Source organism: Hylobates moloch, unplaced genomic scaffold, assembly GCF_009828535.3.
Source record: "Hylobates moloch isolate HMO894 unplaced genomic scaffold, HMol_V3 SCAFFOLD_8, whole genome shotgun sequence".
Lineage (NCBI taxonomy): Eukaryota > Metazoa > Chordata > Mammalia > Primates > Hylobatidae > Hylobates > Hylobates moloch.
This window is the reverse complement of record NW_026652283.1, coordinates 62,117,031-62,136,214: the sequence shown is the minus strand read 5'-3', so window position 1 is coordinate 62,136,214 and position 19,184 is coordinate 62,117,031. Positions and strand designations below refer to the sequence as shown.

Sequence of the window (19,184 nt, the reverse complement as noted above, 5' to 3'; positions counted from 1 at the left end):
TAATCATGTCTTTACTTCATTGGAACTTACTAGCCACAATTAAGCTAATTCTTCTGTTAAAACTTTCAGAGAAATTAGGGTTTATGTTATCTTATATAACAAACTTACACAGAATTTGTTCTGATCATTAAACTCTGAAATATCCTAACTACTTAACTGCTAGTGAATATTAATATCTTTATGGTCAACTGTAGAACTAAAAGCGCAATTCATCTTGAATTTAGACTATAATGATGAGGAAACTACAAAGTGAAATGCTGATTGACAAAGATGGATATAGAGAAAAATTCACTGAAAACACTAACAATTTTAAGTATGTTTTTGATTACTCATCTTGAACTTATCAACATAGCAAAAGGGAAATGCAAGATATTAAGAAAATTTTAACATTACTCAGATTATTATCTCCTTATTGTAGTTGAGTGTATATCACGCCTTAACCAATCCATTTTAATATTCTTGAAAACATTCGGTTATTTAAAGTAATTATGATTCTTCTGGAGATAGAGAATAAATAAGACATAAACTACAAAACTCAAAAGAAACCAGGTTCTCAGATTTCTAGACATGGCAATTTCTAAAGGAGGTGAAAAAATACAGCAATTGATTAAAAATTTTTGAAAAAAAAACTGTGTACTGAAACTTATTTAACATAATGTATAAGTGTGAATATATCATCTTGCGTTAGTTCCTCTAAGCTTTTTTCTTAAAGTCTTTTAAGCTCCAACTAAACCTCAGAATACTGGAACAGTATTCCATTCCAAAATGATGTTAAACGTTGAATTTCATAGAGAAAACTAATATTCTGAACCAGAAGGCATTCCTAAAAACTAGGCAAGAACTTACAAGAGCTGGTCAACCGAAAAACAAAGAAAAGCAGTCATTAAATGAGTAAACTATAAAGTGAAATAGAATCTGAAAAGTATTGAATTAAAATTATCCCCACTACAGGTTAAAAAAAAAAGCAGCAGTATGTCTGCTTCATCTATCAAGTAACGTGAGACTTCAAAATACTTATAGAAAAACACAAAATCAAAAGCTGGTTCTTTGAAAATTAAAACTTGATAAACTTCTAGCCAGACTGATAGGAAAAAAAGAGAGAAGGCATAAATTAGTAACAGGAATGGAAGAGTGAACATCACTACAGACAAACGTACCATGGTTATATAAGATTTATTAACAGAAGCTAAGTGAAGGGTAGATAGGAACTCTCTATACTATCTATGCAACTCTTCTGTGGGTCTAAAATTATTTTTTAAAAATCCCCCAAAGAAAATTCCAGGACTAGATTTGTTCAGTCGTCAATTCTACCAAACATATAATGAAGAAAAAATAAGAATTCTATGCAAACTCTTCTGGAAAACTAAAAAAGACAGAACTTTCCTAACTCATTATCCAGGGCCAGTATGAATCTACCACAAAAACCAGATAAAGACACAACAAGAAAAAGACCTAACTATCAACCAACCAATACCTCTAATGAACATAGATGCAAATATTCTTAACAAACTCTTAACAAATTGATTCTAACAATGTTTTAAAAGAATAATACATGATGACCAAGTAGGGTTCATATCAGGAATGCAACGATGGTTTAAAATTTCAAAATCAACATAATTCACCACATTCACAGACAAAAATAAATGATCATCTCAATAGATACAAAATAAATGCTTGACAAAATCCAGCATCAGCTAATGATAAAAACTCTTCACAAACTGGGAATAGAAGGAAACTTCCTCAACCTGATAAATCTACAAACAATAACAACATGCAATGAAAATGAAACATAATATGAAAGATGAATGCTTCCCCTAAAGGAGATTAGGAACAAAGCAAGGATATTCCCTCTCACCACCTCTACTCAATATTGTGCTGGATGTTCTAATCAGAGCAATAAGGTAATGAAAAATAAAAGGCAAACATAGACGAGGAGGAAATAAAACTGTCTTTATTTGCAGAAAGCATAATTGTTCTATGTTGAAAATCCAAAAGGATCTACAAAAACACTACTAAAACTACTAAGTGGGTTTGGCAAGATTGTAGAATACAAGGTTAATTTACAAAAATGATATTTATACTAGCAATGAGTACGACATTTTAAAATTTTGAAACACCATCTGAAATGTCATTTTTAGTAGCATCAGAAATTATGAAAATCAATGTGCAAAAATCACCACCATTCCTATACACCAATAACAGACAAACAGAAAACCAAATCATGAGTGAACTCCCATTCACAATTGCTTCAAAGAGAATAAAATACCTAGGAATCCAACTTACAAGGGATGTGAAGGACCTCTTCAAGGACAACTACAAACCACTGCTCAACAAAATAAAAGAGGACATAAACAAATGGAAGAACATTCCATGCTCATGGATAGGAAGAATCAATATTGTGAAAATGGCCATACTGCCCAAGATAATTTACAGATTCAATGCCATCCCCATCAAACTACCAATGACTTTCTTCACAGAATTGGAAAAAACCACTTTAAAGTTCATATGGAACCAAAAAAGAGCCTGCATTGCCAAGACAATCCTAAGCCAAAAGAACAAAGCTGGAGGGATCACGCTACCTGACTTCAAACTATACTACAAGGCTACAGTAACCAAAACAGCATGGTACTGGTACCAAAACAGAGATATAGACCAATGGAACAGAATAATGCCCTCGAAAATAACACCAGACATCTACAACCATCTCATCTTTGACAAACCTGACAAAAACAAGAAATAGGGAAAGGATTCCCTATTTAATAAATGGTGCTGGGAAAACTGGCTAGCCATATCTAGAAAGCTGAAACTGGATCCCTTCCTTACACCTTATACAAAAATTAATTCGAGATGGATTAAAGACTTACATGTTAGACCTAAAACCATAAAAACCCTAGAAGAAAACCTAGGCAATACCATTCAGGACATAGGCATGGGCAAGGACTTCATGTCTAAAACACCAAAAGCAATGGCAACAAAAGCCAAAATTGACAAATGGGATCTAATTAAACTAAAGAGCTTCTGCACAGCAAAAGAAACTACCATCGGAGTGAACAAGCAACCTACAGAATGGGAGAAAATGTTTACAATCTACCCATCTGACAAAGGGCTAATATCCAGAGTCTACAAAGAACTTACACAAATTTACAAGAAAAAATCAAACAACCCCATCAAAAAGTGGGCAAAGGATATGAACAGACATTTCTCAAAAGAAGACATTTATGCAGCCAACAGACACACGAAAAAATGCTCATCATCACTGGCCATCAGAGAAATGCAAATCAAAACCACAATGAGATACCATCTCACACCAGTTAGAATGGCCATCATTCAAAAGTCAGGAAACAACAGGTGCTGGAGAGGATGTGGAGAAAGAGGAACGCTTTTACACTGTTGGTGGGAGTGTAAACTAGTTCAACCACTGTGGAAGTCAGTGTGGTGATTTCCTCAGGGATCTAGAACTAGAAATACCATTTGACTCAGCCATCCCATTACTGGGCATATACCCAAAGGATTATGTCAAGGGAACCACCCCCGATAATTCAACGTAGGACCTCTTCTATTTTCCCTAAGTGTTGGCCGGTCTAAGAAATAAAGGGAAAGAGTACAAAAGAGAGAAATTTTAAAGCTGTGTGTACAGGGGAGACATCACGTGTCAGCAGGTTCTGTGATGCCCCCCACGCCGCAAAACCAGCAAGTTTTTATTAGTGATTTTCAAAGGGGAGGGAGTGTATGAATAGGGTGTGGGTTACAGAGCTCACATGCTTCACAAGGCAATAAAATATCACAAGGCAAATGGGGGCAGAGCAAGATCACATGACCGGGGCAAAATTAAAATTGCTAATGAAGTTTCTGGCACGCATTGTCATTGATAACATCTTATCAGGAGACAGGGTTTGAGAGCAGACAACCGGTCTGACTAAAATTTACTGGGCGGGAATTTCCTCGTCCTAATAGGCCTGGGAGACCAGGGCTTATTTCATCCCTTATCTTCAACCGTGTAAGACAGACATTCCCAGAGCGGCCATTTTAGAAACCTCCCCCTAGGAACGCATTCTCTTTCTCAGGGCTGTTCCTTGCTGAGAAAAAGAATTCAGTGATATTTCTCCTATTTGCTTTTGTAAGAAGAGAAATATGGCTCTGTTCTGCCCATATCTCAGGCAGTCATACCTAATGGTTATCTCCCTTGTTCCCTGAACATCGCTGTTATCCTGTTCTTTTTTCAAGGTGCCCAGATTTCATATTGTTTAAACACACATGCTTTACAAACAATTTGTGCAGTTGACGCAATCATCACAGGGTCCTGAGGTGACATACATCCTCAGCTTATGAAGATGATGGGATTAAGAGATTAAAGTAAAGACAGGCACAGGAAATCACAAGAGTATTGATTGGGGAAGTGATAAATGTCCACGAAATCTTCACAATTTATGTTCAGAGATTGCAATAAAGACAGGCATAAGAAATTATAAAAGTATTAATTTGGGGAACTAATAAATGTCCATGAAATCTTCACAATTTATGTTCTTCTGCCATGGCTTCAGCCAGTCCCTCCATTCGGGGTCCCTGACTTCCTGCAACAGGATTATAAATCATGCTGCTATAAAGACACATGCACACATATGCTTATTGTGGCACTATTCACAATAGCAAAGACTTGGAACCAACCCAAATGTCCATCAATGATAGACTGGATTAAGCAAATGTGGTTCATATACACCATGGAATACTATGCAGCCATAAAAAAGGATGAGTTCATGTCCTTTGTAAGGACATGGATGAAGCTGGAAACCATCATTCTGAGCAAACTATCACCAGGACAGAAAACCAAACACCACATGTTCTCACTCATAGGTAGGAACTGAACAATGAGAACACTTGGACACGGTTGGGGAACATCACACACCGGGTCCTGTCAAGGGGTGGGGGGAGGGGGGAGGGATAGCATTAGGAGATATACCTAATGCTAAATGACGAGTTAATGGGTGCAGTACACCAACATGGCACATGTATACATACGTAACAAACTTGCATATTGTGCACATGTACCCTAGAACTTAAAGTATAATAATAAAAACTAAAAAAGAAAATATTTAAGGATCAATTTGACAAAGAAAAAAACACAACATCTGGACACTGAAAACTACAAAACACTGCTGAGAGAAATTAAGTACCCAAATAAATAAAAAGATATACCATGTTCATGGGTCAGAAAACCAAATATTGTTAAGATGTTAATTATCCCCAAATTGATCTATAGGTTCAATACAATCTCAACCAAAATTCCAGCAGGCTTGCTGGAAACTGACAAGATGATTCTAAAATTTATATGAAAATGCTTAGAGCCTCCACTAGCCAAAAGAACTCTGAAAAGGCAGTGCAAAGTTGAAGGATATACACTACACTACCTCACAACTTACTATAAAATCGTAGTACTCAGGATAGTGATTACTATGGTATTGATGTAAGAAAGACATATAGAGTCCAGAAATAGAGCCACACATATATGGTCAATAAATTTTTATTGTGGTAAATATATATAACATATATTTACTATTTTAACCATTTTTAAGCATACAGTTCTGTGGCATTAAGTAATTCACTTAATGAACTATCATCACCATTCATCTCTAGAACCTTTTCATCTTGCAAAACTGAAACTCTGTCCCCTAACTTGCCATGCCCTTCTCCTCAAAGGTCCTGGCAAACACCATTCTATTTTGTGTTTCTATGAAAGTGACTACTCTAGGTACCTCATATAAGTGGAATCATGCAATATTTTTCCTTTTATGACTGGCTTCTTTTACTTACCATAAAGTCTTCAAGGTTCATCCATGTTTTAGCATATGTCAGAATTTCCTTCCAAACTTTTTAAGGCTGAATAAATTCCATTTATGTATTCAATATTGAGTTCCTGGGTGTAGAGGCTTGTGCTATTAATTCTAGCTACTCTGGTAGGGGACCTGAGGCAGGAGAATCACTTGAGGTCAGGAGTTCAAGACCATCCTGGCCAACATAATGAGACCCTGTCTCAGTCAGTCAATCAATCAATCAGCAAACAATTTAAAAAACTAAGTTCCTTTTTGAGGGGTAGCTATTGCTCTAGTCTAAGGCTTTTCACCACAAGTAGCATTGTAGGCAATTCGCTTTGTGACTCTATAGAAATCTTGTCACCCATAGAAAATTATCTCCCCACATTATCTGACATTCTGCCAAAAATGATACTATTTTCTGTTACTGGGTTTGCTGCTATCTATCCTGTAAGCTCTTTCTTCACTGCTTCTCGGGTTTCCATTAATTTTTTTTTTTTTTTTTTTTTTTTTAGATGGAGTCTTTCTCTGTCGCCCAGGCTGGAGTGCAGTGGCACGATCTTGGCTCACTGCAACCTCTGCCTCCCAGGTTCAAGCGATTCTCCTGCCTTAGCCCCCTGAGTTGCTGGGATTACAGGCACACACCACCAGGCCTGGCTAATTTTTATATTTTTAGCAGAGACGTTTCACTGTGTTGGCCAGGCTGGTCTCGAACTCCTGACCTCAGGTGATCCACCTGCCTCGGTCTCTCAAAGTGCTGGGATTACACGCATGAGCCACTGTGCCTGGCTAATTTCTATATTTTTAGCAGAGACGTTTCACTGTGTTGGCCAGGCTGGTCTTGAACTCCTGACCTCAGGTGATCCACCTGCCTCGGTCTCTCAAAGTGCTGGGATTACAGGCATGAGCCACTGTGCCTGGCCAGGTTTCCATTAATTTTTATAAAATGTTTTCACTTGGAAAAAAAACCCAGCCTCAACAAAAGAAAGTCACAATTTTTTTTTTTTTTTTTTTGAGATGAAGTATCACTCTGTTGCCCAAGCTGGAACGCAGTGGTGCAATCTCGGCTCACTGCAACCTCCAACTCCTGGGTTTAAGCAATTCTCCTGCCTCAGTCTCCCAATTAGCTGGGACTATAGGCACGTGCCACCATGCCTGGCTAATTTTTGTATTTTTAGTAGAGACGGGGTTTCACTATGTTGGCCAGGCTGGTCTAGAACTCCTGACCTTGTGATCCGCCCGCCTCGGCCTCCCAAAGAGGTGGGATTACAGGCATGAGCCACTGCGCCCAGCCAAGTCACAATATTTTAACAAGGTAAGAGGTAAATGTTTCCTCTCAGGCATATATCCCTCTACATCAATCCCCAGAGAAAACTCTCACAACAATGTTGTCCTTCCTGACTTGCCAAATATAAACCTAGACCTGTCTGAGAGCTCTTTCTAATCGTAACTAGAAAGGATTGATCAGGTCAACTAATTTTTTATGAGATACCAAGGTAATTCAGTGGGGAAAGGATGATCTTTTTATCAAATTACAATGAAACAGTTGGATGGCCATATTCCCCCAGTTTCATCCTTACCTCAAATATATACAAAAATTAACTTAAAAGGGATTGTAGGCCTAAATGTAAAAGTCAAAACTATAAAACTCTTAGAAGAAAGTACAGGTAAAAATCTTAGTGACCTTGAATTTGGGAAAGATTTCTTTTTTTTTTGAGACGGAGTCTCGCTCTGTCGCCCAGGTTGGGGTGCAGTGGCGCAATCTCGGCTCACTGCAAGCTCCGCCTCCCGGGTTCACGCCATTCTCCTGCCTCAGCCTCTCCGAGTAGCTGGGACTACAGGCGCCCGCCACCACGCCCGGCTAACTTTTTGTATTCTTAATAGAGACGGGGTTTCACCGTGGTCTCGATCTCCTGACCTCGTGATCTGCCCGCCTCGGCCTCCCAAAGTGCTGGGATTACAAGCGTGAGCCACCACGCCCGGCCAAGATTTCTTATATATGAAAAAAATAGCAAAAACAATAGGAAAAAAATTCAATAAACTGATGCCATCAAAATCAAAATTTTAATCTTCAAAAGATACTATTACAAAATGAAAGGGTTAAGTTACAGATTTGTAGTAATTATTTACAGAACACATATCTGACAGAAAACTTGTATCTTGAATATATAAAAACTCTTGGCCAGGCAGTGGCTCATCCCTGTAATCCCAGCACTTTGGGAGGCTGAGGTGGGAGGATCAGTTGAGGCCAGGAGTTTGAGACCAGCCTGGGAAACAAAGTGAGACCTCATCTCTGCAAAATATAAATAAATATAATAATTAGTTGGGTGTGATGGCACACATCCGTAGTCCCAGCTACTTGGGAGGCTGAGGTGAGAAGATCATTTGAGCCCAGGAGTTTGAAGCTGTGGTGAGCCAAGACTGCACCAGGACACTCTACCAACCTGCGCAAGAGTAATACCTTGTCTCGAAAAAAAAAAAAAGCAAAAAAAAACACAAATCAGTGAGAAAAATTTTAAAATGGGCAAGATTTGAACACATACTGCACCAAAGAAGGTATGAGGATGAAAAATAAGCACACTAATAGATGTTCAACATCATATGTCATTAAGGAAATGCAAATTAAAACCACAACAAGATACCACTACACATCCACTAGAATGGCTAGAACGAAAGAGGCTAAAAAAGACTGACCATATGTAGTGTTGATGAGGATATGGAGCAACTGGAATTCTCATACAATGCTGGTGACAATACAAAATGGTGCAACCAGTTTGGAAAACAATTGTAAACTTACATCAGCCATTCCACTCCTAGGTATTTTTATTTCCAAGAGAAATAATAGCATATATCCACACAAAAACCTGCACACAAATGTTTATAACAGCTTATATGTAAAAGCCAAAAAGTAGAAACAACCCAAAAATCCACACACAAGTGAATGCATAAACGAAGTGCAGCATCATACAATGGAATACTACTCAGAAAATTAAAAAACCCAACTATCAATACATGGATGAATCTCAAAATCCATGCTGAATAAAGCCAGGTTTTAAAAAGGGGGCATACTGCATGATTTCATTTATAAAAAATTTTAGAAATACAAACTACAGTGACAGAAAGCAGAGCACTGGTTGCCTAGGGACTGGGAGAGCAATGGATTATCAAGGGTTATGAGGAAACTTGCAGGGTGACAGATGGTTCATTACTTGATTTTGGTGATGATGTCACAGTTATACAGTATAGTAAGCTCTCTCTCATCCATGGTTTTGCTTTCCACAGTTTCAGTTACCCATGGTCAACTGCGGTCTAAAAATATTAAATGGAAAATTCCAGAAATAAACAATTGATAAGTTAAATTGTGCACCATTCTGAGTAGCATGATGAAACCTCACATTGCCCCGCTTTGTCCCACCTGAAATGTGAATCACCCCTTTGTCCTGCATATCCACATTGTATATACTACCCATTCCTTTAGTTATCAACATCTTCTTGGCTTTATGATCCAAGGTCACCTGAAATAGATGATTCTCCTTCTGACATATCATCAGAGGTCAATAGTACCTAACGTTATGTCACAATGTCTATATCCTTCACCTCACTTCATCTCATCATGTAGGCATTTTATTATTGTACATCATCACAAGAAGAAGGGTGAGTATAGTATGATATTTCGAGAGAGACAGGGAGAGACCATATTCACAAAAGTTTTTCATAGTATATTGTTATAAGTGTTCTATTATTAGCTATTGCTATTAATCTCTTACAGTGCCTAATTTATAAATTAAACTTTATGATAGGTATGTATGTATAGGAAAAAATCATATATATATATATATATATACGGTTTGCTACTCTCTGTGTTTTCACATATCCACTGGGGGATCTTGGAATGCATCTCTGCATCTCTCATGTATAAGGGAGACTACTGCATGTCTGTCAAAATGTACACAGTATATTTTAGATACATGCATGTATTGTATGTCAATTACACCCTAATAAAGCTGTAAAAAAAACTTACAGAAAAAAGTCCTCTTCTTCATCTGAATCATCTTCCAAAAGATTTCTCTGTCAAAAAAAGAAAAAGACTTGAGTTTTCAGATTCAGAGGGCTTATAAAATGTCACAGAGGAGTAATGAAATAAGTCCTATACTAGTGAAATTTCTTAACTCCAAGTGTCCATAAAGAGGGAAAAGTAATTACATATCCTTCACTGGAAGCTAAAAGATGTGGGACAACATTTATAGACATTGCAAAGAAAATGCTCATATTATAGAATCCTATAACTGACTAAAAAACGTAGAAAAGTCACTGAAGCTGGTATGGGAGTGAGGAACTGCAGGTAGTCAGGAGGGGGCAAGTCCCCTCTGCTTCCTTCTGACTGCCAGTGTCTGTCTATTGGCAGAACTTAGGGAGCCAGGTGGAAAGAAGAAATACAGTTTGTGGATTCCAACTGCAGCATCAGAGAAGACTATAGAGGGAGTTTGGAGCTGAGAACAAGGGCTTAAAAATGGGCATGTTCTACTTTTTAGCTACTCTACCCACAAACAGCCCCCTAAACAAATTTGAACTTCCAACAAAAGCAACCTTAGACTTTTATAACATACAACAATTTTCCTTAAAATGAGGACAGTCTCACCTTCTCCCCAAAAGGGGTGGGTATAAAGTCCAAAAGGTGACTAAAGAAGAGCAAAACCCAGACCTTTTCAGACACACAGGAACTCAAATAGTATACAAGTTAAGAATCCCTTATCCTAAATGCTTGGGACCAGAAGTATTTCAAATTTTGGATCTTAGAATATTTGCATATATATAAGGAAACATCTTGGGGATGGGACCGAAGTCTCAACACAAAATTCATTATGCTTCATAAGACCTTGAGTTTCAAATATAGCTTATATACATGGCCTAAGGGTAATTTCACACAATATTTTTTAATACCTTTGTGCATGAAACAATGTTTTGACTGCGTTTTGACTGCAACCCATCACATTAGGTTAGGTGTGGAATTTTCCATTGTGGCATCACGCTGGTACTTAAAAAGTTTCAGATTTGGGAGCATTTTGGATTTTCAGATTAGGGATGCTCAAACTGTTCCACTTGCTATAGGCAGAATAATAGCTCCCCAAAGATGTTCATTTCCTAATCATAAAAACCTGTTTTTTTGTTTTATTTTGTTTGGTTTGAGATGGAGTCTTGCTCTGTCACACAGGCTGGAATGCAGTGGCGCAATCTCGGCTCACTGCAACCTCCACCTCCCGGGTTCAAGTGATTCTCCTGCCTTAGCCTCCCAAGTAGCTGGGACTACAGGCGCATGCTACCATGCCTGGCTGATATAGTCACCAAAACCTGTGAATGTGTTACCTTGCATGGTAAAAGGGACTTTGCAGATGTGATTACGGATCTTGAGAAGAAAAGATCATTATGAATTATTCATATGGGCCCAATGCAGAGGGGGGAGAGACAGAGAGAGTGAGACAGACAGACAGACAGACAGACAGACATTACACTAATGGTTTTGAAGACACAGGAAGGGGCATGAGCCTAAAAAGGGAAACAGCCCCTAGAAGCTAGGAAAAGCAAGAAAACGGTTTCTTCCCTAAAGCCTCCAGAAAGAACACAGCCCTACTGGCACCTTGATTTTGGCCCTATAAGCTCATTTTAGACTTCTGGTCACCAGAACCATAAGACAATAAATTTGTGTTTTAAGTGTGTGGTAATTTGTAGCAGTAGCAATGGGAAACTAATACACTACCCATGTACTTTTTCTGAGGAAATTCCTCAAGGAATTACACCAGCCAAAAAGAAAATGAAATCAAAACAAAGACCTTAAGACTGAGATGGATGATACAATCAATGAATCTAATACAATGTGTGGTCAAATCCAAATAGTTGATGATAATGTGACTGTAAACGATAAGTTAAAGCTTTTGAAAAAAATACATATTATATAGAAAAGCTTAAAAAGAATCTAAAACTTTTCCAACAAAGCCCAGAAGCTGGGAGTGGGAGAGTGAAGTGAAGAAGTGAAAGCATTGCCAATATGCTCATCTCGATGAGGAGTGGAATGGAGGAAAGGGGAACAGGACTAGAATTAAAACGTAAAACAATGGAAGGGGCTTAGTTTTTGGTATGTTGACAGAGAACACAGATTAACACTACCATTAAAATATAAAGTTAGTAACAAAAGAGAGAGGGAAGGAGGGGGAAAGGGAATAAAGTATCTAAACTGTGGTTTAGCTATGGTGGTTCTGGGGGCAAGGAGGGAGATGAGTAAAAATAATCAATCTAGCATAAGGGAAGGCATAAGGGAATCTACCATAAGAAAAGGCATAACGGAAAAGGAAAATATAAGAAATACAATGATTATCACTATATCTATGTATAATATATGACATATACTAAGGAGTAAAAAAATGAAAGAAGGATGTATTTGGCCAGGCGTGGTGGCTCACACCTGTAATCCCAGCACTTTGGGAGGCCGAGTGGATCACGAGGTCAGGAGATTGAGACCATCTTGGCTACCATGGTGAAACTCTGTCTCTACTAAAAATGCAAAAAAAAAAAAAAGAAAGATGTATCCAATATTCATTTAACAAGTATTTTTGGGTATCTTTTACGTGCTTCTATGTGCACTGGTCTAAGTACTAAGCACCGGTTTTGAGCAAAACAAAGTCTGAGCTCTCATAGAAAAACAGGATTGCAATTGAACAATGAGAACACATGGACACAGGAAGGGGAACATCACACACCGGGGCCCATTGTGGAGTGAGGGGAAGGGGGAGGGATAGCATTAGGAGATATACCTAATGTTAAATGACGAGTTAATAGGTGCACCACACCAACATGGCACATGTAAACGTATGTAACTAACCTGCACGTTGTGCACATGTACCCTAAAACTTAAAGTATAATAAAAAACAAAACAAAACAGGATTGCGACAAATGCTATGCAGAGAATTAAAACAGTGATGGGACAGAAAGTGATGGGGTGACTACATGAGATTAGGCTGTCATAAAAAATCACTCTGAAGAGGTGAAATTTAAGCTGAGATCCAAATAACAAAAGAGCCAGCCAAAGATCAGGGTGAAGAGCATTCATTGCTGCAGGACTAGATGGCCGGCACAGAAAAAGTCCAAGTGTATTAGTTATTCACAATAAATGTGACTGGTTTGAACGTCCCTATTTAATAACAAAAACTATATGTGATTAGGGTTCAAAAAAATTCTAGCCAATATCTGTTTGCAAGAAATTCACCTAAAACAAATACCAAATAAAGGATGGGGAAAAGCAGGGGTAGAAAAGATACATCAGCAAATTCTAACAAAAAGAATGTTACAGTTAGCAATTTAAAGAGGAATTTTAGGACAAAGTACTAAACAATCAAATAAGATGATTTTACAATAATAAAATATACAATCCATCAAGAAGACTTAATAGCAACAAATGTTTAAATACCTAATAATATAGCTTAAAGTATCTAAAACAAAAGCTGCGCAAATTATGAGAAACAGTTACATCAAAATCACAGGGAGGATTTAACATACTCTTCAGAGATGGAGAAGCCAAACACACACAAAAAATCTAGAACTTTGAAACTAAACAGCAAATTTTATTTTATTTTCCTTTATGGGTAACCCATTAAGGACATTTAATAAATTCCAAAAAATAGAAATTACACGAGTCATATTCTCTGACCATAATGCGATAGAAAAAGGAAGTTTTAAAATACTCTTCTCAGCTGGGTGCAGTGGCTCACACCTGTAATCCCAGTACTTTGGGAGGCCAAAGTGGGGGGATCGCTTGAGCCCAGGAGTTCAAGACCAGCATGGGCAACATAGCAAGACTGTGTCTCTATGAAAAAAAAAAAAAAAAAAAAATTAGCCAGGCATGGTGGCTCATGCCTGTAGTCCTAGCTATTCAGTAGGCTGAGATGGGAGGATCTTTTAAGCCCAGGAATTTGAGGTTAGAGTGAGCTATGATTATGCCACTGCACTCCAACCTGGGTGACAAAAGGAGACCCTGTAGCAAAAAACCTCACAAAAAACAAAAAACACTCTCTCATGAACTCTTATGTTAAAATGTAAATAAAGGTGATTAGACTATTTTGAAATGAAAGACACTGGGAAGATCACAGGTCAAAATCTGCAGAGTATGGCCACAGCAGTACTTAAAGGAAAATGGGACCTTAGATATATTTTCTTATGAAATCACAAAGATAGAAAATATATAAAATAAATAGTTAACTCTTAAGATGGGTAAGTTATCCCTAAACAATACACAACTCCAGAAATCTGAAAGAAAAAGATTAACATATTTGATTATATAAAAATTTAAAACTTGAACATAAGACATCAAAAACAAGGTTAAAAAACAAGCAACAGACTGGGAAAAAACATCTGCAATATACTTTAAGACAAAAGACCTGATGTCTGTATTATATAAAAAGCTTTGACAAACTAGTAAGAAAAAGAGACATTACAGAAAAACAAAGAATAGAAATAGATAATTCCTAATAGAAGAAATGGCCAATGACCACATGAAATGTTCAAAACCAATTAATACTCAAGGAAATGCATTAGGTCATTTTTTAAATAAGTATTTCTTGAGTAATATTCTAGCTAACAAGTAACAGACAAGCATTACATTTATAATATAATGTATTTGGTTTATGGCCGGGCATGGTGGCTCACGCCTGTAATCCCAGCACTTTGGGAAGATGAGGAGGGAGTATCACTTGAGCCACGGAGTTCGAAACCAGCCTGGGCAATATGGTGAAACCCCATCTCTACAAAAAAAAAAAAAAAAATTAGGCATGGTGGTGTATGCCTGTAGTACCAGCTACTCTGGAGGCTACTTGGGGGGATTGCTTGAGCCCAGGAGGAGGCTGCAGTGAACCATGATCGTGCCACTGCATTCCAGCCTGGGTGACAGAGCCAGACCCTGTCTCAAAATAATAATGATAATAGTAATAATAATAATTTATTTGGTTTAGAGGATAATGATACTAAAGATATGTTTACTATAATTGTACACTGAGAAACACACATGAAAACCAATGCCTTTTCATACATTCATTGAATAAACACAAGTGCTAGGGATACAGTGTCAAAAAAGAATAATAGGACACAATGAGATAATATTTCATACCCACTAGGCAGATAATAATAAGTGTTGGTGAGGATGTGGAGAAATTGGAACCGTCATACATTGCTGGTGAGAATGTAAAAATTGTACAACCACTTTGGAAAACAGCTGGGCAGTTCTTCAGAAGGCTGAACAGAGAGTTACTACAATACTCAGCAATTCTACCTTTAGGTATATACCCAAGAGAAATAAACACATGCTCAAACAAAAACTTGTATGCTAATGTTCATAGCAGCAGTATTCAAAATAGCCAAAAGTAGGAAAAAACCCAAATATCTATGAACTGATAAATGGGCAAACCAAATGTGTTATATCAATATAAGGGAATATGATTTAGAAATAAAAAGGAATGAAGGCCTCCCAGCACTTTGGGAGGCCGAGGTGGGCGAATCACCTGAGGTCAGGAGTTCAAGACTAGCCTGGCCAACATGTTGGAACCCCATCTCTACTAAAAATACAAAAATTAGCTGGGTGTGGTGGTGCATGCCTGTAATCCCAGCTACTTGGGAGGCTGAGGCAGGAAAATCACTTGAACCCAGGAGGTGGAGGTTGCAGTGAGCCGAGATCGCACCATTGGACTCCAGCCTGGGCAACAGAGGGAGACTCCATCTCAAAAAAAAAGAATGAAGCGCTGATATGCACTACAACATTGATGACTCTTAAAAACATTATGCTAAGTCAAAGAAGCCAGTCACAAAAGGCTACATGTTATATGATTCCATTTATAGAAAACGTCCAGAATAGACAAATCTATAGGAGTGCAGTTGCTTAGAGGCTGAGGGGATAAAGAAAATGGGAGATGACTGCAAAAGGGCACAGCATTTCTTTTTGGGCTAATGAAAATATCCTAAAATTGATTGTGGGGATTGTTGCACAACTCTGTGAATATAATAAAACTCACTGAATTGTACACTTTAAGTGGGTGAATTGTATGGTATGTGACTTTTATCTCAATAAAGCTATTACCAAAGAAGTATAATAAGAAAGAGGAACAAAACTTTAAAAAGGTTTTAAAAGTAATTTATATATTATGCGAACCAATCAGTTATCAAACTTCATAATATAATAAACATCAAAAAGGAGTTCTCTTTAAACAGTCAATTTTATTCAGTTCTGGTGTCTAATATACTAGTAATCAACGAAGAATGTAAGGAGAAAGTGATACAATTACAGTCTCAGCAGTGGAATTTATTGAGACAGTACATTTTAAATTTAAAAATGTATTCATAAAGCTTATTTATATTATTTTTTAATTTACGGTTTACTATTGTTTTTCTTGAAGTAATTTTTCCTGGCCTTGTTATTAGGGTGGGCTTTACGTACTATTTAATATGATTTCCACACATATTATTAAACTGGTATTTAATATCTACAAATAATAATTTTGTCCATATTTTCTCAGGATTATGACCAACATGCCATGAGACTGTGATACTGGTATATCACGCGTGGACTTGATTTTTAAAAAGCAATCGTATTCAAGTGACTATGTCTTTAACAGTGATTCCATTAAGTGAACAACAAATTTACGTTCAGCAGTGATTGTGAGAAAAAAACACAGGGGAACTTAGGAAATATAAACAGTTTAAGTTCAAAATCATGTAAAAATAAAACTATAAAATTAATGAGATTTGCACCAATTAAAAATTATTAAATAATATACTCTTGCATACTATACATTGAATTTGGCTACAATCTTCACTGCTTTACATACATTTTTCAAAATTGACATAGATTGTATGAATTACAAAAAAGTTCCGAGAGGTGATTTTACTACATACATTTCCATACTTCAGTCTTCATTTTACACAAAGGCAGATGTGACTTAGGGGCTCTCTGTCCAGGACTGAGGTATTTACCTGACATATCTCAGATATCAGTCAATCAACTGTCAGCATTTATTGATCATCTTCCAGGATATTAATGCTTTGCAAGCATCTCTGGGTAAGTGACTAAAAATTTCCTCGGGGCAATAAGAAAGAGGCTCAGATTCTTCTAACCAATGATTTAAAAAATATTTCAACATGCTTTGTGCACGCTGATCACTGAATATTCATCAGGAGCTTTCAGTCAGCTTGTACTGGATGCACATCAAGTCTGTGTTGTTTTACACTGGGTTCCTTTACAGGTTCACAATTGGTATCATTTACTTAAACAAATTGACATTTATTCTCTGAACGGGTTTAGTATTTCTCCAAACCTTCTGCTTTGTAAAGACATGCTTTTTTTTTCTTTTTGCGGTGGAATTTCACTCTGTCGCCCAAGCTGGAGTGCAACGGCAGAATCTCGGCTCACTGCAACCTCTGCCTCCCAGATTCAAGCGATTCTCCTGCCTCAGCCTCCCGGGTAGCTGGGATTACAGGTGTGCACCACTGCACCCGGCTAATTTTTGTATTTTTGCTAGAGATGGGGTTTCACTATGTTGGCCAGACTGGTCTTGAACTCCTGACCTCAAGCGATCTGCCTGCCTTGGCCTCCCAAAGTGTTGGGATTACAGGTGTGAGCCACCATGCCCAGCCAAGACATGCTTTTGATAGTAAATCTTCAGAGTATGGAATTCCAGCACAGGTATTTCAAATTTTCTGAATCACTTTTTCTTGGAGGTTTATCTTGAAAGATATTACATTAAAGAAAGAGACCCTGGATTATCCCTGAGTGATTTCTCAATCCCTGATCATCCTCTGCCTTCTCTCGCCCAGAGCCTTTCCGGTTCACCCAGACTTGGTATATTTCCTCAAGCATTTCTCAATTCCCTGCATGGGGAAATAGCTCAAGCTGACACTGAGTTTCACCATGGCATGGAGGAAAAGATAGGTGACCAAAATTGTTGAAACTGCACCAAATGCTGGTAAGCAGTTGAAATTATGGCAAAGAAGGAATAATTGGATTTGGCAACATGGAAATCATTGGTGACTCCTTAAAGTTTATTAGTAAAAGCTTGCTAGCAGTTAGTCTATTGGTGGATTCTATTTCCCCATTAACAAAACAAAACAAAACAAAACAGGCCAAGCGCAGTGTCAAATGTCTGTAATCTCAGCACTTTGGGAGGCCAAGGCAGGTGGATTACTTGAGCTCAGGATTTTGAGACCAGCCTGGGCAACACGGCAAAACCCCATCTCTATGAGAAAAACAAAAACTAGCCAGGCATGGTATCATGCACCTGTAGTCCTTGCTACTCAGGAGGCTGGGGTGGAGGATAGCTTGAGCCCAAAAGGTGGAGGCTGCAGTGAGCTGTGATTGCACCACTGCACTTCAGCCTCAATGACAGAGTGAGACCCTGGTCTCAAAAAATAAAAACAAACCATCAGAAACACACAAAACCCCAAAAGCTGTACAAAGGGTTAGAATAAGGGGAGGAAAATGTTTCCTTTGTTGTACTAAAAGGAACTTATGACTAAAAGTCATAAGATAGTGGATAGAGTGGATAATATGAAGTTCTGAGGTTGTCCAAAAAGAGCATGTAAAACAAAGCAGACTAAAAGCTTTGCAAGGGCACAGACTATGTCTTCCAATTTTTAGCCCAGTGCCTAGCACGTAGTAGGTGGTCAATACATATTTGTTGAATGAAATGAATCAAGACAAGGAGGAAAGGAAGGAGGGCTTCAGAATGGTGCATTAAAAAAATAAGAATGTGAATTATTTCTCCCAATAAATGTGTTGAGTACTTATTCTAAAAGTAATCTGCCTACAGCGTTCATATAAAATGTTGTCTTTTAAACGCGGCATAATTTCTAGATTTATATATATTTGCATAGAATGTTCTGGAATAAACTAGAAATTCAAGCATTATATAAAAGATACTCTGGAACATAAGATAATTACAGGTCTGGAGACCTTTATTTGCAATTCCAAAATCTAAAAGCTTCTGAAAATCAAAAAGTTTTGGAGGAAAATTTGACCTGAACTGATGTTAGCTAGTTTATTTACACACTTTATTTACATAGTTAGTTAGATATAACTAAATACAGACTTCACTGAGAAATATTCATATTTTTGGAGGCACTGGTCCAGGCCCCAAAAATGCTGTTACATAATATGTTCTTAACTTTCTAAAATCTGAAAAATTCCAAATACATTCAAAGTTCTTAATAAGATATTGTGTATTTGTATAAAACTCCCTTTCAAAAACTAGAAAGAAGCTATGAGAATAATGATTTGATCAATAATGGAAGTAGAATTCAGTTGTCACCAATCTAAGTAACATGTTTTTAAATACATTTGCTACGAAC

At 37.5% G+C, this 19,184-nt stretch overlaps 1 protein-coding gene across 2 annotated transcripts in view; it reads right to left on the bottom strand.

Annotated features, from left to right (window-relative positions):
• VAMP4 (vesicle associated membrane protein 4) overlaps window positions 1-19,184 on the bottom strand; it is a 42,756-nt gene that overhangs the window by 19,356 nt on the left and 4,216 nt on the right. For both annotated transcript variants that reach the window (XM_032160986.2, XM_032160987.2), the window contains exon 3: window positions 9,829-9,875. In XM_032160986.2, coding sequence (XP_032016877.1) covers window positions 9,829-9,875 — 47 coding nt within the window. The remainder of the gene's footprint in view (window positions 1-9,828; window positions 9,876-19,184) is intronic.